The sequence below is a fragment of the Giraffa tippelskirchi genome, chromosome 6 (genome assembly GCF_054371585.1).
Source record: "Giraffa tippelskirchi isolate mGirTip1 chromosome 6, T2T-mGirTip1v1.2.pri, whole genome shotgun sequence".
NCBI lineage: Eukaryota > Metazoa > Chordata > Mammalia > Artiodactyla > Giraffidae > Giraffa > Giraffa tippelskirchi.
In genome coordinates this window covers 45,587,981-45,613,601 of record NC_137280.1, presented here as the reverse complement: position 1 = coordinate 45,613,601, position 25,621 = coordinate 45,587,981, and the positions used below count along the sequence as shown (strand labels likewise).

Sequence of the window (25,621 nt, the reverse complement as noted above, 5' to 3'; positions counted from 1 at the left end):
GTACGTGTATATGTGTGTGTGTGTGTATATATATATATGCTTTTGGTGTCACTTGATCATTATAAAGGGGCTCTGTTTTTTGTGGCAGCAATGGTGATGTTTATGTGGGGTAAGGGAGCAGTTGGTCACACAGGGAGAGGTTGCTTATTTCTCTGGGTAAGTTTCTGAATCTCTTTTGGAACAAAAGGCTACTTTCTTGGATGACTTGAATTTCTGTGATTTTTGCTATCTGAGATTTAATATTAACTTCTTGTCTTAGGTCCAACATGTGTCTAACTACTCGGTTATCAGTTCACCTGAGATGATCATTGTAAATTAGTAGAAATATCTCCGGGGGCTCAGTGGTAAAGAGTATGCCTACAGTGCAGACAATGAAGAAGTTGTGGGTTTGATCCCTGGGTCAGGAAGATCCCTTGGGGAAGGAAATGGCAACTCACTCCAGTATTCTTGCTGGGGAAAGTCCATGGACTGAGGAGCCTAGTGGGTTACAGTCTGAGGGGCTGCAGAGAGTTGGACATGAGGGAGCACGCGTGAGCACAATGTTTATTTAGTGATCTCGCTGCCCAGAATTGAACCATTTAATCTCAAACTGTTCATCCATCTTCCTGAAGCTAGATGTCAATTCATTCCTGTTTGATCTTGTTTGACTTTTATAATAGACTTTGACTTGGTAACTCTTTCTCTAAAATAGTGGTGACTTTATTAACCATTGTTTTATTTAATAGGAAGACATAGGGAATGGAATCTTTCCTCCAGTTATGGTCAAAAAGAATGTTCATTGTCTTATTATTGTGGACTGTTTTCTCCTGTACCACAGTAAAGGTTATAAGTTTTTAGTGAGTGCCTAATTTTCATACAGTCTATGATAGAATTCTCTCTGTCAAGGCTGCTGCTGCTAAGTTGCTTCAGTCGTGTCTGACTCTGTGCTACCCCATAGATGGCAGCCCACCAGCCCCCGTCCCTGGGATTCTCTAGGCAAGAACACTGGAGTGGGTTGCCATTTCCTTCTCCAATGCATGAAAGTGAAAAGTAAAAGTGAAGTCGCTCAGTCGTGTCCAACTCTTAGCGACCCCATGGACTGCAGCCTACGAGGCTCCTCCATCCATTGGATTTTCCAGGCAAGAGTACTGGAGTGGGGTGCTATTGCCTTCTCTGCTGGCAAGGCTGGCCTTTGCTTTATCCTAGTTTTACTTCCTAAAAGATAATACATTATTTAAAGTATTTGTTATTTGGCAGAGATTGACAGGAAAAAATCATTTATATTCCTCAAAATGGTAGAATTATCTCATCTCTACAGCTGTCAGCTTATACAGACTTAAATGAAACCCCCTCCTTCCTTCTCTCTCTCTCTCGCTCTTTCAAATAATAACAGGAAAGATTTGAAATTCTCTCCAGTTTGCAAATAGGAATTGTGTATCAGTAGCGACTGTACCATGCTCTTTTTCTGGTGCTTTGCAAACCTCTCAATGTGATACTTTATCTTAAAGTCAAACATGACCTGTGACCCTCTTCATTCTGTGTTGCTTACCTCAAGGTAGATATGTTAGAATAGTTTCAGTGGCCTGGAGTACTACCAATTATTAGTTTCACGACCTTGGGAATAAACCTTTCTGTGTTTCTGTCACCTTTACTGTAAAGTTGGAATAATCAAGGTACTGTTTCTGAAGGTTTTATGAAAATCACATGAGATGTTGTGTCTAAAGTGTTTAATATTGTGCCTGGTATGAAATAACTGCCAATTAAACATTATATAGGGGGCTTTCCTGGTAGCTAAGCTGGTAAAGAATTCGCCTACAGTGCAGGAGACCCTGGTTTGATTCCTGGGTCAGGAAGATTCCCTTGGAGAGGGATAGGCTACCTACTGCAGTATTCTTGGGCTTCCCTGGTGGCTCAGCCAGTAAAGAATCTGCCTGCAATGTGGGAGACCTGGGTTCGATCCCTGGGTTGGGAAGATCCCCTGGAGGAGAGCATGGCAACGCACTCCAGTATTCTTGCCTGGAGAATCCCATGGACAGAGGAGCCTGGTGGACTACGGTCCATGGGGTCGCAAAGAGTTGAACATGACTGACTGACTAAGCACAGCACACACAGCACAAACATTAGATGTAATATTCCATTTCTATTATTGTTTAACAAATTACCAGAAACTTAGTAGCTTTAAAAAGTACAAATTTATTATCTTACTATTTTTGTGTTTCGGGAGTTTGAGTGCAGGTTAGTTGGGTCCTCTGCTCAGGGTCTGGGCAAGCTGAAATTAAGGTGCTGGTTGGGGCTTGGGTCACTCCTGGGCTTGGGTCTTCTAAGTTCATACAAATTGTTGGTCAAATTAAGTGCTTGCTCTTGCAACATTGAGACTCCTCTGTTTTTCTCATTGGCTGTTGGCCAGGAGTGTTCTTAGCTCATTCCCAGGTCCTGGCCTTGTGGTCTCCTCCTCTCACAACAATGAACTGTTTCTTCCTTGAGGCCACTGGGGAGTATCTCTCTGAAGCTTTGCCTTCTTTAAAAGGACTCATGTGATTAGGTCAGGACCACCAGGTTTTACTTCTGATTTACTCAGTCTGCTGTTTAGTAACCAAATCAAGAGAGAGATACCCTTTCATCTTCAGTGGTTCCACCATGCAGACTCAAAGGGAAAAGACTGCACAGGAGTGTATCTTGGGAGCTGTCCTAGATTTCTGCCTGCCACAGATATTATTAGTGTTATTACTATTTATCCCTGACAGCCAGTACCATACTTCAGCTGAGCCCTGCCAAACAGAAATGTAACATGAACCACATATGTGATTTTATATGTTCAAAATAGGCACATTACAAAAAAGTAAAAAAGAAACCTATAAAATTAATTTTAATACAATATTAACCTACTATACCTAAATTATCATTTACTTTATATTCCATCTAAAAATTATTATTGAGGTGTTTTACATTGTTTTTCTTTCATACTGAGTCTTCGAAAGTCTGTTGTGAATTTTATTCTACAGCAGCCCTCAGCATAGACGAGCCACATCTCAAGTGTTTGTTAGCCATCTGATGAGTAGCTCCCATGATGAACACCACAGCTCTAACTGACGTTAAAACAAACACACACAACCTTCTCTTGAGGTTGAGTTCCCTCAGACAGCATCAGAATTCCTTCTTCCTCTTTCATCCAAGTTTTCAAAAAGAATAGTTGACGTGCATCTTCTCCACCTGCTCGAGTTCCTCTCACTCCTCAGTATAGTTATATCACTGGACCTGTCATTCTACTCAGACTTTTCTCACTATGGTCACCACCAACTGAATCCAAATTGTTGAACTCAGTGGACACTCTTTCTCATTTTCAAAAATCGCTTTGGTCGTTTTAACACCACTGATGAGTCTGTCTGGACCTGGCTCTCATTTGATCGTCTTTGGATGCCCTCCACGTCATTTCTTTTAGGTTTCATTCTAATACACCTCTTTCTTTCCTTCTGCTATAGATGTTTTTCATCCTCTGCTTCTGTTCTTTCAAATGTTCTCTGTGTCTAGCCTTATCCTCCCTTACAGATTTAATTATCACCCCTACACAGCTAACTCAAATGAGTATATTTCCCATCCAGACTGTTTATGATTTTATACAAGGTGGTGGCTGTCCCACTGCCATGTTAAACTCAATTTATCTAAGTAGGTCATACTTCCTTCTTTACCATTAGTTTTCTTTGCTTGCTTTAATCTTAGCTGGTGACACCTACCTACTGGTTCGGCCAAACTGGACTCATCTTTCTCCCTAACCTTTTTTTTTTTTAAGATTTTTTGATGTGAGCCATTTTTAAAGTCTTTGAGTTAGTTACAATATTGCTTCTATTTTATGTTTTGTTTTTTTGGCCATGAGACATGTAGGATTGAAAAGTTGTTGCTGGACCACGAAAAGACGGCCGGGATTCTTGGCCTCCGGAGGAGAAGAATTCAATCCGGGGCCAGAGACGAGGCTTGATCGCTCAGAGCTTTTGTGCGATAGAGTTTATTAAAGTATAAAAGGGATAGAGAAAGCTTCTGACATAGGCACCAGAAGGGGGCAGAAAGAGTACCCCCTTGCTAGTGTTAGCAATGGAATTATATATTTTCTAATTAATTCTTACAGTAAATCAAAAAAAAAGTCTGGAGGTTGTAAAGACCTCACCAGACCCACTCCAATAATTTACACTTTAGGATAGCAGGATTAGCCTTTGACAATAGAAAGATCCTCCAGACCCACTCCCATAATATACATTCTAAGATATCAGGATTAGTCAGAAGGTTTTCAGGAAGGAGAAACTGTTCTCTAGCTGGATACATTGTTGTTGTATAATCCCTAGTGCGGAGTTTAAACTGAGTTGTGTATTTGACTAAGACTAAGGAATGCAGAGGGAAAAAAAAAAAAAGTTTGTCCTCTTTCTCCTCCTTGAGAATTCCAGACCCCTCTCTCCGTGGGGACCCTGCCTAGGAAATCACTCTCTCAGGATCTTAACTCTTCAACCAGGGATCTAACTCGCACCCCATGCATTCGAAGGCAGAGTGTTTTTAAAGTGTTTATTATTTATTTTTGGCTGCACTGGGTCTTTGTTGCTATACATGGGCTTTCTTGAGTTTTGGCGAGCGGGGTTTGCTCTTCATTGCCGTGAGTGGACTTCTCAATGTTGCAGAGCACAGGCTCTAGGCACATGGGCTCAGTATTTGCTGCTCAGGGGCTTATTGCTCTGCGGCATGTGGGATCTTCCTGGACCAGGGATTGAATTCATGTCCCCTGCATTCTTGGGCAGATTCTTAACCACTGGACCACCAGGGAAGTCCCTCTCTCTAACTGTTTAATAATTAATTCCCAAGTCTTGAGATTTCCCCGCTCTCTTGGGAGGCTTCCCAGGTGGCGCTAGTGGTAAAGAACCTGCCTGCCATGCAGGTTCATAAGAGACGTGGGTTCGATCCCTGGGTCGGGAAGATCCCCTGGAGAAGGAAATAGTAACCCATTCCGGTATTCCTGCCTGGAAAATTCCATGGACAGAGGAGCCCAGCAGGCTACAGTCCACGGAGTCGCACATAGTTGGACACAACTGAATCGACTTAGCATGCACACACTCTCTCTTGGGTGTGATTCTCTTCTCTGGCCCTATTAGTACCTTGTAATTCACACTCAACATCACTGACCAGACCATTAGTTTATCCATTTACATGTTCCGTTTTTATCTCATTTCATTCCTGCTCCATGACAGAAAAAAAACAAGTGTAGTCCTTACATGAATTGAGCCTGTGGCTGAAGGGCTTGCCATAACTTTATGTTAGGGGAGTCTCATGGCCAGCATCTCTGTGGCTTAATACCACGTAAGTCTTCAGTCATTGCATGGAGTGTGCCTGGTGCTGGAGAAGACTCTTGAGAGCCCCTTGGAAAGCAAGGAGATCAAACCAGTCAATCCTAAAGGAAATCAACCCTAAATACTCTTTGGAAGGACTAACACTGAAGCAGAAGCTGAAACTTCAATACTTTGGCCACCTGATGCAAACAGCTGACTTATTGGAAAAGACCCTGATGCTGGGAAGGATTGAAGGCAGGAGGTGAAGGGATTGACAGAGGATGAGATGGTTGGATGACATCACAGATTCAATGGACATGAACTTGAGCAAACTCAGTGAGATGGTGAGGGACAGGGAAGCCTGGCATGCTGCAGGCCATGGGGTTGCAAAGAGTTGGACACGACTTGCTACTGAACAACAACAACAGAGTGTGACAGGAATACAGACTATTCTACCCTGTTATTCTCCCATCTTTAGCACCTGATCCAAGGGGCCTGCATGCAGACAGAGACAATAGAGGATTACAGGGATGGTTTCTAATGCTTCGAAGTGGAAGTGCACGAATGACATTACCCATATTCTACAACTGACTGCAAAGGAGGCTGAGGAAAGTAGTCCAGCTTGTGAGCCCAGGAGAATTGGAAATAGTCTGAGGCCTGAATAACCAGTCCTGTCCACACTCTTGTTTCTCTGTTCCTCCAAACAGCCCTTACTGCAGTCAGTGGGCTGGATCTACAGTGAAAACCTGGCACCACTTGTTGCAGACATTCAGTGGCTCCTTAAAATCTCATAGGAACTTCCCTGATGGTCCAAAATGGTTAAGACTTCACCTTCTAATGCAGAGGATACAAGTTCAATCCCTTATTGGGGAGCTAAGATCTTACATGCCTCATGGCCATAAAACCAAAACATGAAACAGAAGCAATAAATTCAATAAATTCAACAAATTCAATAAAACAAATTCAATAAAACCTTTAAATACGGTCTGCATCAAAAAAATCTTTATGAAAAAAATAAAAGCTCATAGAAGGTTCTCCATGCTCTGAACCTTAGTCACATGTCTGGTATCATCTCTCATGACTCGTCATCAGGCCACTTGTACACCAGTAACGGGAATTTTTCACACTCACTGATGTTCTTCCCTTTTTCGTATTTGCTTATGCTGCGCCTGTGCCCTGACATCTCACTCCTGCTTGCCCCAGGCTAATTTCTACTCCTTTCCTCAGTCTCTGCTCAAATGCCCCTTGATGATTTATTGCTGCTGTCTTTCTCAGGACTGGGTTTTGTCCCCCTCTTTCTGTGCTTCCATGCTTTTCTCTGTGTACACTTACATGCTGTGATCTACTTTCAGAGATCTCTGGACTCTGCACTGTGGGGAGGCAGGGGAACGCAGCACTTGGACTCCCCAGCATGTAGTACAGTGATTAGCACATAACTCAGTCATAAGAATTTATGCTTTCAAATTGTGGTGCTGGAAAACAAGCTTGAGCGTCCTTGGACTGCAAGATCAAATCAGTCAATCCTAAAGGAAATCAACCCTGAATATTCACTGGAAGGACCGATACTGAAGCTGAAGCTCCAGTACTTTGGCCACCTGATGTGACGAGCTGACTTATTGGAAAAGACACTTATGCTAGGAAAGATTGAAGGTGGGAGGAGAAGGCAGGGTTACAGAGGATGAGGTGTTTGAATGGCATCACTGACTTAGTGGACATGAGTTTAAGCAAACTCTGGGAGATAGTGAAGGGCAGGGAAGCCTGGCGTGCTGCAGTTCATGGGGTTGCAAAGAGTCAGACACGACTTAGCAACTGAACAAGACAGAAATCTATTAAAGGATTACGCCAACAACGAGTGAGCTCAAAGCTTTTCGGAGCCTAATCTGTCTGAAGGGAGGCAGTGATAGGACGGGTATCTTTAGTCCACTTAGACATCAGTCTGCAGTTGGCAGTTAGGTGAAACACTGGCTGGAACTTTTCCAGGGGAAAATGTCCAGCTGTTGGGAGAACAGAGGGCTGATATTTTATGCTCTGTGACTGATAATAACCATCTGGAATCAATTGAGAAAAACAACAACAACAACAGAGAACTTTTTTAGTGCATCAGTCATGAACATCCCACAAAAGTCTCTTCTGACAGACAGCCTGAGGAGTTAGAGGATAACAACCTCTGAGTGAAAATGGAAGCAGACAATGTGGCAGTTGTTTGTTCATTTATTTATCTAGTCTTCAGACATTTCTGTGGGAGTGTGAGGTGAACAGCCTTTGCGTGATACAGATATGGGAATCTTTAGGAAAAAGAGCCCACCCGCCCGGCAGGTACATTATCAACCTTTAAGACACAGGTAGAAAAGTGATCTAGTTGAGAACACTGAAAAGGAGTTTTCAGAGAGATAAGATGAAAATTGAGATAGAATGTTTTAGAAACATCAAGGAGGGAAAGTACTTCAGAAAATCTGTCTGAAGGGGCAGATAAGTTGGTTAAAAAAAAAAAAAGGATAGAAAACATATTCTTTGTGTGTGTAGCCATGTCCAACCTATGTTTCCATTGTTTACTGCCATGGGAATTTTAATAGGAAATGTTTGAAATTAAGTATCTTTTATTAGAGAAAGAAAAAGAGATAAAGAAATCATGACACATTCATACAATGGTATACTTTATTTTTTTCTAACTTTTTAAAAGAATTTGTTTATTTTAATGGTCTACTTTATACTCGTTAAAAATGGTACTGTAGGAAATATTTACTAATATAAAAATATGTTTTATAAACAAAGCAGATAACAAAATAGTGTGTGCACCTCCAATTTTGTTTTATACGTGCATAGAGCAGCGTAAAGCATTTGTATATATACTTACATATGCTGATAAAATTATTTGAAATAATTCACAAGAAGCTTTTATCATTCTTTGTCTTTAACATGTCTTCATAGCAACCTTTTTCTTCATCTTCGTTTTCCACTGGTAAAATTTCTTGGCCCTGCAATAGCTCCTGATAGCTGCTAAAATGGACAGTGGTCAGAGGATGCAGGGACTAGCTCTTGAGTGAGGTATAAGTTCTGTGTGACATGCATTTTGATAATACAAGGCCGGTAAGGCCTTTTGACTTACTTGCTAATTCTTGGTTACACTCTAGGTAGGTGAAGTATTACTGCTGTCTATATGAATAAGATTCATAAGTCTGAGGTGTGAAAAAAAAACTTTAAGATCAACTGGTAACTTTCTAAAAAAATGAGTGAAGAAACTCTTTTTGCAGGGCCAAGGCAAGGGCATTAGTGCAGAAAATTAAAAATAATCAAGAGAGTTTAAAAAATCCCACGGTTGAGTAATGGGTTATTTAATTCCAGATGTCTAATTTTTACAATTTTGGATGAGAAAGAAAATTTTGTTTCATGTGTCTACTCTCTCTTTCTGTCTTTTAAAATCAGTTAAATCTTTCAAATATTTATTTTTAAATAATACATTAAGTTTTAATCTTGAAATCATATTGGATGAAAACATTTTTATAATATTATATCAATATAGACATAAGCATTTAAAATATATATTTGGCTTTTATAAACTGGAATAATATATTTTAAATCTACTGTAATCTATAAACATAAACCATTTGGTTCTCTATAAAATTTCTACATTATCTTGAAATCTGAATTATTCCAAGTAACCCTTAATAATTTCATATAATTTTTAAATACAAGCATTCGTAAATGTGTGATATGTTAGGCCTCTAGAAATGTTTGTAACTACTCAGAAAGCCTTGGAATCTGTCTCACGTGTACTTCCCTACAGCAGAACCATTATATCTCAGAGTTCCTTAATACAAACTCTCTGTAGTGATACTGCGTAGCTGCAGTGTTACCTACATGAAGCCTTCTCTCTGGTGAACTGTTGTAGGAGCTACCTTCATAATACAGCAAGTTCTTGAATAATTGTTAAGCTTCAGTTCAGTTCAGTTTAGTTCAGTTGCTCAGTTGTGTCCGACTCTGCAACCCCATGGACTGCAGCACGCTAGACTTCCCTGTCCATCACCAGCTCCTGGAGCTTACTCAAACTCATGTCCATCGAGTCGGTGATGCCATCCAACCATCTCATTCTCTGTCATCTGTCCCCTTCTCCTCTTGCCTTCAATCTTTCCCAGCATCGGAGTCTTTTCCAGTGAGTCAATTCTTTGCATCAGGTGGCCAAAGTATTGGAATTTCACCTTCAGCATCAGTCCTTCCAATGAATATTCTGGACTGATTTCCTTCAGGACTGACTGGTTGGATCTCCTTGCAGTCCAAGGGACTCTCAAGATTCTTCTCCACACCACAGTTCAAAAGCATCAATTCTTTGGCACTCAGCTTTCTTAATAGTCCAACTCTCACAAGCATACACGACTACTGGAAAAACCATCGCTTTGACTAGACGGACCTTTGTTGGCAAAGTAATGTCTCTGCTTTTTAATATGCTGTCTAGGTTGGTCATAGCTTTTCTTCAAAGGAGCAAGTATCTTTTAATTTCATGGCTGCAGTCACCATCTGCAGTGATTTGATTTTGGAGCCCAAGAAAATAAAGTCCCTCATTGTTTCCATTGTTTTCCCATCTATTTGCCATGGAGTGATGGGACTGGACACCATGATCTTAGTTTTTTGAATGTTGAGTTTTAAGCCAACTGTTTCATTCTCCTCTTTTACTTTCATCAAGAGGCTCTTTAGTTCCTCTTCACTTTCTGCCATAAAGGTGGTGTCATCTGTGTATCTGAGGTTATTGATATTTCTCCTGGCAATCTTGATTCCAGCTTGTGCTTCATCCAGCCCGGCATTTCGCATGATGTACTTGGCATATAAGTTAAAATTGTTAAGCTTACGTCACTCCAAATCTCCAGTATGTCTGTTTATGATAGTGACATCGGTAATTCTTATTACCAACAATTTTTACCAAAAAAGAATTTCATAGAATAATGTTATGAAGAATGCATCTTGAATACACCTGTGTTTCTAGTTTTATGTACAAGGAGAAGAATGGTGCCATTTATTGAGGTGAGGTAGGGCATATTTTTCTGCTTTGTGTATGATTAATTTGTTAGTTTAGTGAACTGAGATGATACAACAACTGGTGGAAAATCTTTTATATATGTGTACCTGATCAGCAGGGGGGTCTTTACTGAGGTTTATTCTCTTGAGACGACTTTCAGATTTTCTCTTCTGACTCAGTTTATTCTTTCTTGTGCCTTATAGTCTGCTGAACTTTGGCTTCAGTCTGGTCTTATTTTCTCTGTGTTTCCCTGGACTTCAAACTTTAGAAATTTCCTTGTCCTTGGTCCATTCTACACTGGGGTTTGACATCAGCTTCCTTCTGTCATATGTGCCAAACCTGAGGCCTGGCCGCAGCTGCTCCAGTGGCTGGTCACAATTCCTATATACTGATGTGGACACACCTCATTCAAACAAAAGCAGGAGTGAGACAATGGGAGTATGATGTGTTTAGCCTGACGTGTTAATGACTGAAATGTCCACGGGGATTCAGCAACTAGCTCAGGAGGAAATACTGTGCTGATGATAGAGATTTGCTGGCCATCACCATATAGAGGAATAAAAATGTCAATGGAATGGGTTAGGTTACCAGGGGAAGTGTACCCTTGGCATTTCAGGAAAGGACTCACTACCCCCCTCCCCCAAAGAAGAAGGTCTTTGTGAAGGAGACAAAGGAGAATGGAAAATATAAGGCTGCATTTCAAGAAAGAGACTGGGGTTAACAGAGTCAATCATCACAGAGAAATAAATTAAGGACTAAAACTTTTATGTTACTAACTTAGAACAATTTTGGAAGAATGATAGAGACAAAAATTGGACTAAGGAGTGTGTGGATAGAAGGGGAGCTTGTGAGGAGGAATCTTTATCCATTGGCCCCAAGAAGCTGTTGATCTCAGGGAACATGGAGCACAATTCCTTAAGTTCCCATGTCTGTGTCCTCATCTGGAAAATAGGGAATTAAAATACATGATCTTCAACCACCTTTCTGCCTTAATTTTTTATTACTCTAGAAATCTGAATCAGTTCTTAAAAAAGAACAATGTTGTAACAAGCTAAACTGCACTTGATTGTCATTACCACATAAAGACAATGTCTCTATAGTTGTCTTTGCAAGTTTGTTCTGCATTTAACAAGCAGTATGGTGCTTGATTTTGTTGCATCATTTCCATTGTTTCAGCAGCTGTTATAGTTGTCTTAAATTCCTAATTTGTTTTCATCAGTAGAAAGAAAGTACCCACATCATTTTGAAGTACCCTTAACAAGAAAAAAATAGAATGGACAATGTACTAGTTCTACAAATACAACTTTTGTTTTTAAGATTGGGTTATTAAGGATTGCTTCTAAAACTTTTTTGTCTCTCTTGATTCCCAGGTATTGCAATTTCAGATGAACTCGATAAGGTATGTTGAACTATCCATCTAGTGAGAATAAAATATAGAATTTACATTTTAATCCATTGTCTAAATGAAAGAGTTTCTGAAAAAAAAAGTGTTTAAATATAATTTATTTGGTGCTAACATTTGAAAACTTTCAGTTATATGCTTTTATGAAAGTTATTGCATGAAATATATGATATCACCTATTCTGAGTTGAGAGTTTTAGAATTTGGTTAGAGAAAATTGAATCACTGTAGTCACTGAATCACTATACTAAAACTGAAAACTAATATAAACTGTTTGGGTTCTGTCTGTGTCTATATGATAATGAGAAGACACATACTTTTGTAGAACTACCCTTAGGAAACCTTACTCAGTAAGATTTTTTTTTTTTTTTAATTCCAAGATGCCAAGGGAATATACTGCACTGGGGTGATAGTTGTGAAGGTGGTGAGAAATGATGTGACTAGGAATATATTTTAACAGTAGTGTCAATGGAACTTGCTAGTAGTTCAGTTGTAGAAGAAATCAGTCAATGGCGAGTCCTAGGTTTGGGAGATGAGTGAGTAGGGAAATTTTGGTGCCATTTAGCAAACTGGAAAACCTGAAGAAACAGCAAGTTTTGCAGGTTGAGATAGCATCAAGATTTCTCTTTCGGATTGTTTAGTTTGTCTATGTAGCATATTTATATGAGTTGCTCATGAAGGAGGTTTGATTTGAAGTTATGCATTTAGGCATCATTGAAATAGAAGTTCTCATTTTTTTAATCTTAGAACCCCTTTACACTCCTAAAAATGATATAGAGGACTTTAAAAGCTTTAATTTGTACAGGTTTTATTTATCAATATTTGCCATGTTAGAAGTTAAAATTGATAAAAATTTTACATATATTCATTAAAAATAGCAGTGATAAACCATACATTAACAAAAATAACCTTTTTTATGAAAAATGCTTTGTTTTCCAAAACAAGATATCTGTGAGAAAGTGATATTGTTTGCATTTTTGAAAATCTCTTTAATGGCTGGCTTAATGTCTGGATTTTCATATATGCTTCTGCACTGTCTGTTATGATATGTTGTTTTGGCTGCAGAAAAATCTGACATCATATTGGAAAAAAGAGAAGCGCCTCGAAATAGTCAAAAATATTTAGTGAACATTGGTCCAGATGTCTCTCTAATCAGAAAACATATTGAAATTTTGCTTGGCAGCTAAACATATAGGTAGAAAGTGGTAGAAAGTACAGTACAAAAAATGGGATCATATAAATCATGACATCTTAACAATAATAAACTTTAAGTTTATAATTATAATTTACAAAATCAATAAAGTTAGTATCCTCCTATGCCAAGTAAGACTATGCCTTTTGAGTTTGGTACCAAAATCATATTTCTGAATCTCTAAATAAATGAATTTGTGAATGTACTTTTAAATATGAATTTACTTTGATAAACCATCATAATATTTTTTAATTAATTTATTTTAATTGGAGGTTAATTGCTTTACAATATTGTAGTGGTTTTTGCCATACATTGACATGAATCAGCCATGAGTGTACATGTGTCCCCCATCCTGACCCCCCACCACCACCCTCCCCATCCCTCAGGGTCATCCCAGTGTACTGGCCCTGAGCGCCCTGTCTCATGCATCAAACCTGGACTCGCGATCTATTTCACATATGATAAACCATCATAATTTTAAAATCATTAAAATTTCAATCTATCCTAACTCTGTGCAAAACTAGGTCTTGACTGTACTCCATTGTTGTCATTCAAGTTGCCAAGTCATGTCCGACTCCTTGCAACCCCATGGACTGCAGCACACCAGGCTTCCCTGTCCTTCACTATCTCCCAGAGTTTGCTCATACTCATGTCCATTGAGTTGATGATGTCATCTAACCATTTCATGATCTGTCGACCTCTTTCTCCTGCCTTCGATCTTTTCCAGCATCAGGGACTTTTTCAATGAGTCGGCTCTTTGCATCAGCTGGCCAAAGTATTGGAGCTTCAGCTTCCCAGTCAGTCCTTCCAATGAATATTCAGGGCTGATTTCCTTTAGGATTGACTGGTTTGATCAGCATAACAAGTAGAATAAGTAACAGATGAGGTCTCTGGCTTTGTCCTGCTTTTCTAGCCCTCCTCTGTCCATCACTGTTATTGGCTCCAGCCGGTCTCCATCTTATACAGTGACTTAGCTTATAATTTGTAGAAATTTAATAATCTCTATCTTGTATTTATTTTTGTGTTCATTCTAAGTACAAAGACATAATTATAACTATTTCTGGGTTCATTTGCTCCCTCCAGTGTGTTCTACAAAGCCGTGGCTGCCTGAACCCTAAATTAGCTTGAATGATTGCTTGGACTTTGTTCTTCCCTTTTTTCCCTGGGCTCTCTGACTTGCAGCCTGGTTGGTTTCTACATTAAACTATCTTTGGTGAGCTGAGGAACATACTAATTATTCTTTGAACTGAAAATGGATTTCAGCCTCACTTGATAAAATTGTGGAAGCCTTGACACTTGTTTAAATATCCTCCTCAGGATGCATCCTCCCCTCCTCTCACCTCCCTTCAAAGCACTAGCTCAGAAGAGTTTCCATTTAAATAAGTCGCATAACACTGCAGATTTTTACTACTTACCTAATGTTCCTGTTTTTGAAGACTTCATGGAAATTTTATTATTTTTCATATTTATTGAGGAAGATGCCAACAATTATCATAAATAAGCTTTTATTGAAAAAAATTATGTCAGTGCAAAAATATTTTTCTTACTTTCACACCTGATATTTAGGAGTATGAGGTCGTACAGAGGATGCACAGGCTTACAGGACCAAAGCCAGGATCCTTTGTCTGTCTAGAAAAAAACCCGTGATGAGAGAAAGCGCGCGCGCGGGAGCGCGAGCGAGCGAGCGAGCCTGACTCATGGCGCCCTCTGCTGGCCATGAAGCTCATAGTCCTGCATTTTTCTCAGTAAGAAAAGGTGAATCTCAGGCAGGTATAAAACAATAGTCAAAAAAAAAAGCTCAACTTGTGTTGAGCTAACACCTATTTCTTTAACATAGTAATAGAAATCAATACATATTCTTCCTTGCAATCTACCATTTAAATTTTGGGGGGTTCACTAAAGATCTATTTTTCTTAACCTTTATAAAATACTGATCTTTTACTATCATATTCTAACTCAATTATAATTTCACGAAATTATTTTTTCTGTGACTTTTAAGTTTATGAATTCTTATGAAGGTAATAGTGTTATTTAATTCTACTTAAAATGGAAAAATAAAACAGAAACTAATATTATTTATTTATTAGTCTTTTCCCTTCTCTTTTCTTAGTCACTGTATTGGTTTTCTATTGCTGTTGTAACAAATTGAAATAACACAAATTTATTATCCTACAATTCTGTAGTTTAGAGGTTAAACATGAGTCTTCCTGGGCTAAAATCAGGTGTAACAGGGCTTTATTCTCCCGGAAGTTCTAAGGAAAATCTGTTCCCTTGCCTTTTCCAGCTTCTAAAGGCTGCTGCATTCCTGGTACATGATCCCCTTTCTGCATCTTTAAAGCCAGCAGTGTCTCATCTCTCTCTGACTGCCTCCAGGAAAAGCTGTTCACTTTTCTGGAATCCTGTGATTAGTCTGGAGCCATCCAGCTAATCTGAATAATTTCACCTTTATCTCACTTTTAACCTGAATCATGCAAAGCCCCTTTTGCCATGTAATGTACCATATTCACAGTTTTGAGGATTAGCATGTGGGCATCTTTGGGAAGTCATTATTTTGCCTACCTAGCCACCATCCAAGTTCAGATGGTGTTACCTTTGATGTTGTTGTTCAGTCACTCAATCGTGTCTGACTCTTTGTGACCCCATGGACTGCAGCACACCAGGCTTCCCTGTTCTTCACTGTCTCCTGGAGTTTGCTCAAGCTCATGTCCATTGAGTCGGTGATGCCATCCAACCATCTCATTCTCTGTTGCCCCCTTCTCCTCCTGCCCTCAGTCTTTCCCAGCATCAGGGTCTTTTCCAGTGAGTCAGCTCTTTGCATCAGGTGGCCAAAGTATTGGAGCTTCAGCTTCAGCATCAGTCCTTCCAGTGAATATTCAGGGTTGATTTCCTATAGGATTGACTGATTTGATCTCCTTGCTGCCCAAGGCACCTTCAAGAGTCTTCTCCAGCACCACAGTTTGAAATCATCAATTCTTCGGTGCTCAGCCTTCTTTATCTATATGAAAGATACCTTTCATATCTGTATCTAATTCTTTAGGCTCCTACCATTCTAATTCATCCTTCAAAATGCCATAGAGTACACCTGGCTGATGCCTTCTCAGTTACCCTGTAGCAGGGCAGTATGACCCATCCTTCAACTCCTGTGAAAGTTGGACGTTTGTGGACTCACCCTTCTCCAGAGAATTGTTTCAACTCATTGAGGGGCATCCTGCCCAGAGATGCTTGGATTGGCGTCACCAGTGACTAACTGAAACGAGGCTCTGAGTTTTCATTCACGTTACAGAGCTTCCTGTGGGATCAGCCTTAGAGTAGACTTTAGCTGAATGCGCTGAATGTGTATCTTTGCTTAGCTTCTTCCCATCTTCTGCTTCTTTCACTGTCTTACAAGCTTCACGTAAGAGACCCCCATCAGTAAGTCACTTGCTTATTATCTGGTTTTAGGGAACCCTACCTAGGGAATCCTGCTAAAAAAAAATTCACTGACTCCCTGCTATTTAACAGGTTAAATCCAACTTCCTAAGACTAGAATGAACAGACTATTTTGTCATTCAAATCTGTATCTTCTGCTTTATTTTCCTTTTTTTTCTCTACTCAGAGTCTGTGCTCTGCTGAAAAAGGAACACTGTGCAGCAGCCAGACTCTAGTAGTTTGAAATCATATATTTTATATATTTCTACATTTCTGCTGATTGTCATCCCCTCCCCTTTCTCCAGCTGTTTTCTATCATTCAGGCTCAGGTTTTTCAGTGTCTAAAAAACTGTATATGCACAGTTATCGTTTGATCAAATGATCCTACTTCTAGAAGTCTATTCCAAGGACACACTGGCAAAGCTATAGAAAGACCAATGTGAGTGACTATTCATTGTTTTGCTATTGTAGTAGAAGAAAAGTTGAAATAACTAAATGTTCATTAAAAGAAGAGTAAGGGATAAATTATAGTACATCTACTATAGAGTACTGTACAGCTATAAAAATGAAAGAATATCTCTGTAGATACATAGAACGATCCCCAGGATATACTGTTGAATAAAAAAGGCAAGGAGAAATGTGTTTATAGTGTGCTACCATTTATCTAAGTCAGTGTAATGGAACTGTGAAATGTATTTACTTATATTAAAGCCAAAATAACAATGGCAGAACCTGCCATATTGTAACACACACACACATACACAATTACTTTTTAAATGTTACCAATGGGCAAAAGGAAGGAATAGAAAATGAGAGTGAAGCAGTTGGAGAGTAGAGGGTAGGGACAGAATCTTGACTTCTTTGAACTTTGTGTATATGAGACTTTGGAACCATTTAAATATTTTATATATAATTTTTGGGAAACACAGTTAACTCTTAAAACAGTGATTTCTAACAGATGAGCCCAACAGTATGGCAAAGCACACTCAGGTGAATTACTCGAAGTCTTTGTAAACTAGTGATTTGATTTTTCTCTGGTGGAATATACCCAAAGGACAGAAGAAACAGCATCAGCTCTTAACCTGTTTTTAATGACTGTGTTGTTAATGATAGTTTTGGTATTATTATAAAGAGGCTATTGTGTGTGCTTTGTGTGATATAACAAAGAATTAATTATGTTGATATTCTTAAGAACCGGAATATTTGGCATAGGGGAAAGGAAATACAAATATAAGATCAATAAGTGTAAGTGAAAATCCTATATCTTGCTTTGAATGAAAAATATCATTATGAACTCATAATATTTTTTTTAATTTTAAAAACAAAAGTACAATCTCTACAGGCAGTGAACATAGCTAGAGCCCAGGAATTCTTTCTTTTTTCTCAACTTTTCTGTAAAGCTGAATTATTTAAGTTTAAAACATAGACATTTCTTCGATCTGTCCACTATTAACAACATCAAACAGCGAGTACTCCAAGTATGCAGATTCTAGTCTTAAAATATATTTTCAGCTAAAAAGAATCAGAGTCTCTTGGAATAATGGTTAATTCCAGGTCAAGAGCAGATGGTATTTACAAAATGAGCCTAAAATGCCTTATCATGCCAGAAGGCAAGAACTATGAAAGATCACTAGGGTTGTGTCAGAAGAGTTCAGGAGCCAGCTTCAATAATCTTCTACTGGAAAGAGTTCAGAAAATTTGAACATGAATAAGAATAATAATTGCAGTGTAATGAATTATACCTAATACTTTAAAATACATATGTTTATCCAAAAAATTATTAATCTTTAGTAAGTTAAACCAGCAAGCTTTAGTAGTTTAAACCTGCAGGAGACGTGGTTTGATCCCTGGGTGGGGAAGATCCCCTGGAGGAGGGCATGGCAACCCATTCCAGTGTTCTTGCCTGGTAGGCTATAGTTCAAAGGGTCGCAGAGTTGGATATGACTGAGCACTCAGGCATATGCACAGGGGACCAAAGTTGCTGTTTTTAAAAACTGGTAGAAGTCAAGGAAAAGAATCAGATTTTTCATCCTCCTTTTTATATAAATCGTACTTCAGAGTAACCTAATATTTGATGACAGGAAGTTTCTGTCTACAGAAGTATTCCAGTCAATAAGTGATTATGGAATTGTAAAATTAGACAATCACCATTTGGCAATGCCTATTGAATTAATGGATCTAAGCAGTAATTATCAATGCTGCCCAAATCACTAGAGAAGACAGTCTTATGTGCCTCCAGATAAAACTAACCATTCTCTCTGAAGAAGTATTGGCAAAAACAAAAACCACAGCAAAACAACTTTATCCCGAACTACTAATTTACAGAAATTACAAAGGGCACAGGGACATTTTAAACCACATCACAGGGAGGCAAAGGGGAAAATCCAGACTGTGGAAAACTCAAAGGACAAACAACTCAGGTTTTTGAACAGTAACAGTAATGATAAAATTACAAGAGAGAAGATGAGACAGAGGAAGAGAATAGAGAGATTAAAAGAGACATAAAAGACTGTTGATCAATCGCAGCATACCGAGTCTTGCTTAGAGTCTGACTTGTGCAAACAAACTAAGATAACCAGGGAAATTTGATAGCGAAATAGATATTTGATATTAAAACATTCTCACTTTGTATTTAGGTATGATAATGGTATTTGTTTACAAAAAAGCACTCTTACTTTTTAGAGATTACATACTGAACTATTTACAAATGATGTGATGTCTGGTGAATGGGATTTTCTTCAAAATGATTTGAGCAAAAAAGGGATGATGTGGAAGGGACGTGGGTAGAGATGAGGGTAAAGTGAGTTTCCTCATGAGTTGATAATTGAGGAAAATGTGTGTGGATACAAAGGAGTTTGTTTTACTCTTCCTTCTACTTTTGTATTAGTGTGAAAAATTCCATAATAAAGAGTAAAAACTTTCAATCATGGGTAGGAGGGTGCAGAAGATAGCGAAGGAAAGGAGGAGAGATAATATTGAGTACCTGTTAGTATTAGCAGGTATGCTCAGTGTTTTTGATATGTTACTAAATTTAGTTCTTGTATCAGTCTGATGAAGTGGTTACGCTTTTCTTGGCTTACAGATAAGGAAACTGAAGCTAGTATGATTAAGTGATTTGCTGAACGTCTCAGAATTTGTACTGATTCTTCATCTTGTCTGATTCCAAATCCATGCTTGTCCCTTGCACTATGTACCATGTACTCCACTTTAAGTGGAAAATCTGAAAGTGAGTTTAATTCATTATTTGAACAACTTTATTGAGAGAAAACTAACATAAAATCTCCCCCTTTAAAATGTATAGTTTAGTGGGTTTTAGTATATTCAAAGAGTTGTGTAACCATTTTGTTGTTAGTGTTTAGTCGGTAAGTCATGTCCAGCTCTTTTGCAACTCCAGGGACTGTAGCTCGTCAGGCTCCTCTGTCCATGTGATTTTTCAGGAAAGAATACTGGAGTGGGTTGCCGTTCCGTACTCCAGGGGATCTTGCTGACCTAGGGATCCAACCTGTGCCTCTGTGTCTCCTGCATTGGCAAAGAGACCACTACTACAACTTAAATTTAGAACATTTTCATCATCCCAAGAAATCCCATGTCTACTCCCCATTCCTCCTTATCCCCTATAATTTACTTTCTGTCCCTTTAGATTTGCCATATGAGAAATTTCATACAAATGCAGTCATAAAATATGTGGTCTTTTTTCACTATCTTCTTTCACTTAGCATAATGTTTTCAAGCTTCATTAATGGTGTGGCATATATCAGTGCTTCACTTCTTTTTATTGCTGAAAAATATTTTGTGGTATAAATATACCATGAGTGCTCAGTCACTCAGTCCTGTCCAACTCTTTGCGACCCTTTGGATTGTAGCCTACCAGGCTCCGCTGTCCATGGGATTTTTCAGGCAAGAACACTGGAGTGGGTTGCCATGTCCTCCCCAAGGGGATCTTCCTGACCCAGGGATTGAACATGAATCTCTTGGGTCTCCTCTGTTGCAGATGGACTCTTTACCTCTGAGCCATGGGGGAAGCCCAATAGATATACCACATTTTGTTTATTCATTCATCAATTTGTGGACATTTGAGTTGTTTCTACTTGTCAGCCATTAAGGATGTTTGTAGGAACGTTCATGCACAAGTTTTGTGTGGATATGTTTTAAAAATTTCTCTTGTATATGTAGGGAATGAAAATGCTAAAACATATCTCACTCTGTGTTTAACTTTTTGAGGAATTATCAAACTGCTTTGCATAGTGGCAGCACCATTTTACATTCTAGACAGCAAGTATTAAGTTTCAAATTTCTCTATATTCTTGCTGACACTTGTTGTTTATCTTAAATTATAGCCATCTTCCTGGTGTAAAGTATCAATATTATTTTAATGTAGTTTTGATTTACATTGTCCTAATGACTAATAATGTTGGTAATGCATTACTGAAACATTGAATCATACATTACCTTAATTTTGTCATTCATTTATTCACCCTACAAACGTATATCAAATCAGTTCAGTTCAGTTGCTTAGTTGTGTCCGACTCTTTGCGACCCCATGAATTGCAGCACGCCAGGCCTCTCTGTCCATCACCAACTCTCGGAGTCTACACAAACCCATGTCCATGGAGTCGGTAATGCCATCCAGCCATCTCATCCTCTGTCATCCCCTTCTCCTCCTGCCTCCAATCCTACCCAGCATTAGGGTCTTTTCCAATGAGTCAACTCTTCGCATGAGGTGGCCAAAGTGTTGGAGTTTCAGCTTCAACATCAGTCCTTCCAATGAACACCCAGGATTGATCTCCTTTAGGATGGATTGATTGGATCTCCTTGCAGTCCAAGGGACTCTCAAGAGTCTTCTCCAACACCACAGTTCAAAAGCATCAATTCTTCGGCGCTCAGTTTTCTTTATAGTCCAACTCTCACATCCATACATGACCACTGGAAAAACCATAGCCTTGACAGAATTTCTTTCAAAAGAGATTGATTAATATATACTCCCAACAACAGTTTGTAATAATATAGTTTGCTCCTGATCCTTGCAAACACTGGCCGTCATCAAGTATTTTAATGAAATTTTTTCTCATGGATTCAATTATTGCTTGTAATACTTAATTTTCAGTAAGATTGAATGCCTGCTTTTCTCTTTTGCTCATTTTTATTGCCCACTTATTTTTTTATTTAGATTTGTGTGAGTTTATTTTATATTTTGGATGTCAACTCTTGTTGTTCTTGTGTGTCTCAAATACCTTCTTAAATTTTTAGGCTTGTCATCACTTTTTAAATAGTGCCTTCTATTAACAGACATTTTTAACATTAACTTATCATGTTTTGTTTAAGAAATCTTTTCTACTTGACATCATAAAGTATTACTTTTTATTTTATATTAAAAATTCTGTTTTTTTATCTTTAATCTACTTGAAAATTTTTTTAATATTGTAAGAAGTTGGAACGTATTTTCCCTTGTATGCATAATAAATTTCTTGTAACTGTTTATTGAAAAGTTCATCATTTATCCATAAATGTGCATGCTTCTGTCACTTATCTTGTTTCTGGACATTCAGTTTTCCTCTTCTGGTCCCTTTGCTTATATCTGTTACTCCACTGGGTTTGGAATTGCTTTGTATTTTAGATTAGTATGAGAGAATTGACATCTTTACATTTCTGAGTCTTTCTACCCATGAACAAGGCATGTTTCCATTTAATTAAATATTGTAGTGTTTTATGAAAAAGTCATATAGTATATTCAAAAAGAGCATGCAGATGTTTGTTAAATTGATTCCTAAGTCCCTTGTGTTCTTGACTACTATTGTAAATGGTATCTGCTTTATAAGTTACATTTTAAAACTTGTTGGCATATAGGAATGAAAATTATTTTTCTAGTTTTAACTTAAATTCAGTAAGCTTGCTAAACTCATTAATTTGTAACTTGTTTCTGAATTCTCTTGATTTTTCTATATAAAAAATATATGTGAATGATAATAGTTTTGTATCCTCTTTTCTATTAAGTGATGAGACTAATTTGGGATAACCACACTGAACACTTTTTGTTAGAGAAGGGAAATAATGAGAGGTTTATAGAAGTGACTGGTTCATAGCAGCTCTCAAATCTTGCTGGACAGATGTCATCAGGTCTTCCTGTCCAAGGTGTTGGGAGGTGTTCCTTCATTGGGCCCTACTCCTATTCCCTGGAAGTCCCCATACATTGTTTTCCCTATCTTCTGGCTTCAGTGTCTGAAAGTTTCTTTCTTTTTTTTTTTTTTATCCTTTTGGCTACTTCTGAAGAAAGCATTGGAAAGGATTCCTTTGAGTAACTTCTTCAACTTTCTGACTTTGTGTAGAAAAAATGGAGTCCCTAAGGGCTATTTATTATTTCTTGAATAGTCTCAGTCTTTTTTACTTCAGGCTTATGACTTTGCCAATTCAACTACCTCAAATAATTTTTGTGTTTCCTGGGTATTTGATTCAGAGAGTAAGTTAACATTTCAAAGTTACACAGGCCAAAACTGATTCTGAAGCTGTAAATACGTTTATAGATTTTTTTTCTAAAACGTCTTTCCTTAATCTGCTCTTAATGCAAATATAGGCTTAACATTTAATAATATTACTGTTAATTTTCATTAATATGTCTTTTCAGTAATTGCAAATTATTAATTTGATTGCGTGATTTTACAGCTGAAAGCTTTGACTTCCTGGCTTTGGGAATATAAATACAGAAGGATATCAGATCAGTTGCTATGTTATGCAAACACTAAAAATTACCTGCTACATTTTCATGAAGGCTGGGGACTCAATATCAAGATATCTATTTCCTGTCACTTATTACCACTTGGATAAATGTTTACCAAATATGTCTAAATCATATTTCACATGTTGTTTTTGGTGTGTATTGGTGTATTAATTAATACTACATTGTATATATTTTAATATTGTATTTGTATAATATTTGGGGGAATTGTAAAGATTCAGTCTATCAGATCTAAATTTTAAGGAATTATTTGAGATTCTTGTAATATTGCAAATTATAAGCCTATTTCTCAGATTAAGATATTTTTAAATATATTTTTTCTTATTATAAGTACATATTTATCATAGAATATTGAAAAGACATGCAGATGCCAAAAGAAGAATTAAGAATTACCTGTAGTCCCTCCATTCAGATAAAACCATTAAATTTTGGTCTTACCATTGTTTTTTCTAGTAAATCAAGCAGTGTCTGGCACATAGTGAATCATAATAAATATAAAAGAATGAATAAATGAAGGAGTTAGTCTATGAATGATGCATTGATGGTTTATAGTAGAAACCCTGAGAGGTTTTGTTTGTTGTTTTTGTATAGAAAGTGCCTGACTTTAAGCTTTGATTGCTGAGGCATCTACCTCAAAGGTGGTGTCCATGAAGTTTCCCAGGCAAGAATACTGGGGTTGGTTGCCATTTCTTTCTCCGGGAGATCTTCCCAACCTAGGAATTAAACCCAGGTCTCCTGAATTGCAGGCAGATTCTTTACTGACTGAGCCACCAAGGATGCCCACTTCAAGGATGGCTATCACTAATAAACATATTTCAGAGATCCAGGGCCCATCCCAGCCCTATAGCTCCTTTGTCTTAGAGGTGTTAGTTGATTTTAATAACCTGATGATTCTTTTTTTTTTTTCAACTGGCCACTTAGTTTTTCTCTTCCAACTTTACATTTCTACTCTCTCTTTTAAATTTGCCAGTGAACAATGAGCCCATAAAAACCCATAGCCCCCACCTTTAACCCCAGTAAAGGCAGAAACCAGGCCCGTGCTTGCTCTCTTGCACTCTCCCTCTGTGTGGTACCAGGTGTACTGGGTAATTCGAGATTCTGTAAGTCATCAGTTCAGTCGCTCAGTCATGTCCGACTCTTTGTGACGCCATGGACGGCAGCATGCCAGGCTTCCCTGTCTATCACAAACTCCCGGAACTTGCTCAAATTCATGTCTGTCGAGTCGGTGATGCCATCCAACCATCTCATCCTCTGTCGTCCCCTTCTCCTCCTGCCTTTGATCTTTCCCAGCATTGGAGTTTTTTCCACTGAGTCAGTTCTTCACATCAGGTGGCCACAGTATTGGAGTTTCAGCTTCAGCATCAGTCCTTCCAATGAATATTCAAGACTGATTTCCTTTAGGATTGATTAATTTGATCTCCTTACAGTCCAGGGACTCTCAAGAGTCTTCTCCAACACTACAGTTCAAAAGCATCGATTCTTCCGCACTCAGCTTTCTTTATGGTCCAACTCTCACACCCATACATGACTACTGGAAAAACTATACCATTGACTAGACAGACCTTTGTCGGCAAAGTAATGTCTCTGCTTTTTAATATGCTGTCTAGGTTGGTCATAGCTTTTCTTCCAAGGAGCAAGCCTCTTTTAATTTCATGGCTGCAGTCACCTTCTGCAGTGATTTTGGAGCCTAAGAAAATAAAGTCTCTCACTGTTTCCATTGTTTATCCATCTATTAGCCATGAAGTGATGGGACTGGATGCCATGATCTTAGTTTTTTGAATGTTGAGTTTTAAGCCAGCTTTTTCACTCCCCTCTTTCACTTTCATCAAGAGGCTCTTTAGTTCTTCGCTTTCTGCCGTAAGAGCATATCTGAGGTTATTGATATTTCTTCCAGCCATCTTGATTCCAGCTTGTGCTTCATCCAGCCCGGCATTTCACACGATGTACTCTGCATATAAGTTAAATAAGCAGTGTGACAATGTACAGCCTATTCGTACTCCTTTCCCAATTGGAATCAGTCTGTCATTCCATGTCTTGTTCTAACTGTTGCTTCTTGACCTGCATACAGATTTCTCAGGAGGCAGGTAAGATGGTCTGGTATTCCATGAAGAATTCCCCACAGTTTGTTGTGTTCTACACAGTCAAAGGCTTTGGCATAGTGGATAAACCACAAGTAGATGTTTTTCTGGAACTCTCTTGATTTTCTGTGATACAATAGATGTTGGCAATTTGATCTCCAGTTCCTCTGTCTTTTCTAAATCCAGCTTGAACATCTGGAAGTTCATGGTTCACGTACTATTGAAACCTGGCTTGGAGAATTTTGAGCATTACTTTGCTAGCGTGTGAGATGAGTGCAATCGTGTGGTAGTTTGAACATTCCTTGGCATTGTCCTTCTTTGGGATTGGAATGAAAACTGACCTTTTCCAGTTCTGTGGCCACTGCTGGGTTTTCCAGATTTGCTGGCATATTGAATGCAGCACTTTCACAGCATCATTTTTTAGGATATGGAATAGCTCAACTGGAATTCCATCACCTCCACTAGCTTTGTTCGTCGTGATGCTTTTTAAAGCCATACAAAATGCTTCTGTAAGTCATAAAC

General features: G+C 38.4%; 1 protein-coding gene across 9 annotated transcripts in view; it reads left to right on the top strand.

Moving 5' to 3' along the window:
- Positions 1-25,621, top strand: part of C6H8orf34 (chromosome 6 C8orf34 homolog) — a 348,003-nt gene that overhangs the window by 98,632 nt on the left and 223,750 nt on the right. For 8 of the 9 annotated variants that reach the window (XM_081501834.1, XM_081501835.1, XM_081501831.1 and 5 more), the window contains one exon: positions 11,661-11,689. The exons of the other annotated variant lie outside the window; for it this stretch is intronic. In XM_081501834.1, coding sequence (XP_081357960.1) covers positions 11,661-11,689 — 29 coding nt within the window. The remainder of the gene's footprint in view (positions 1-11,660; positions 11,690-25,621) is intronic. 9 annotated transcript variants of the gene reach the window in all.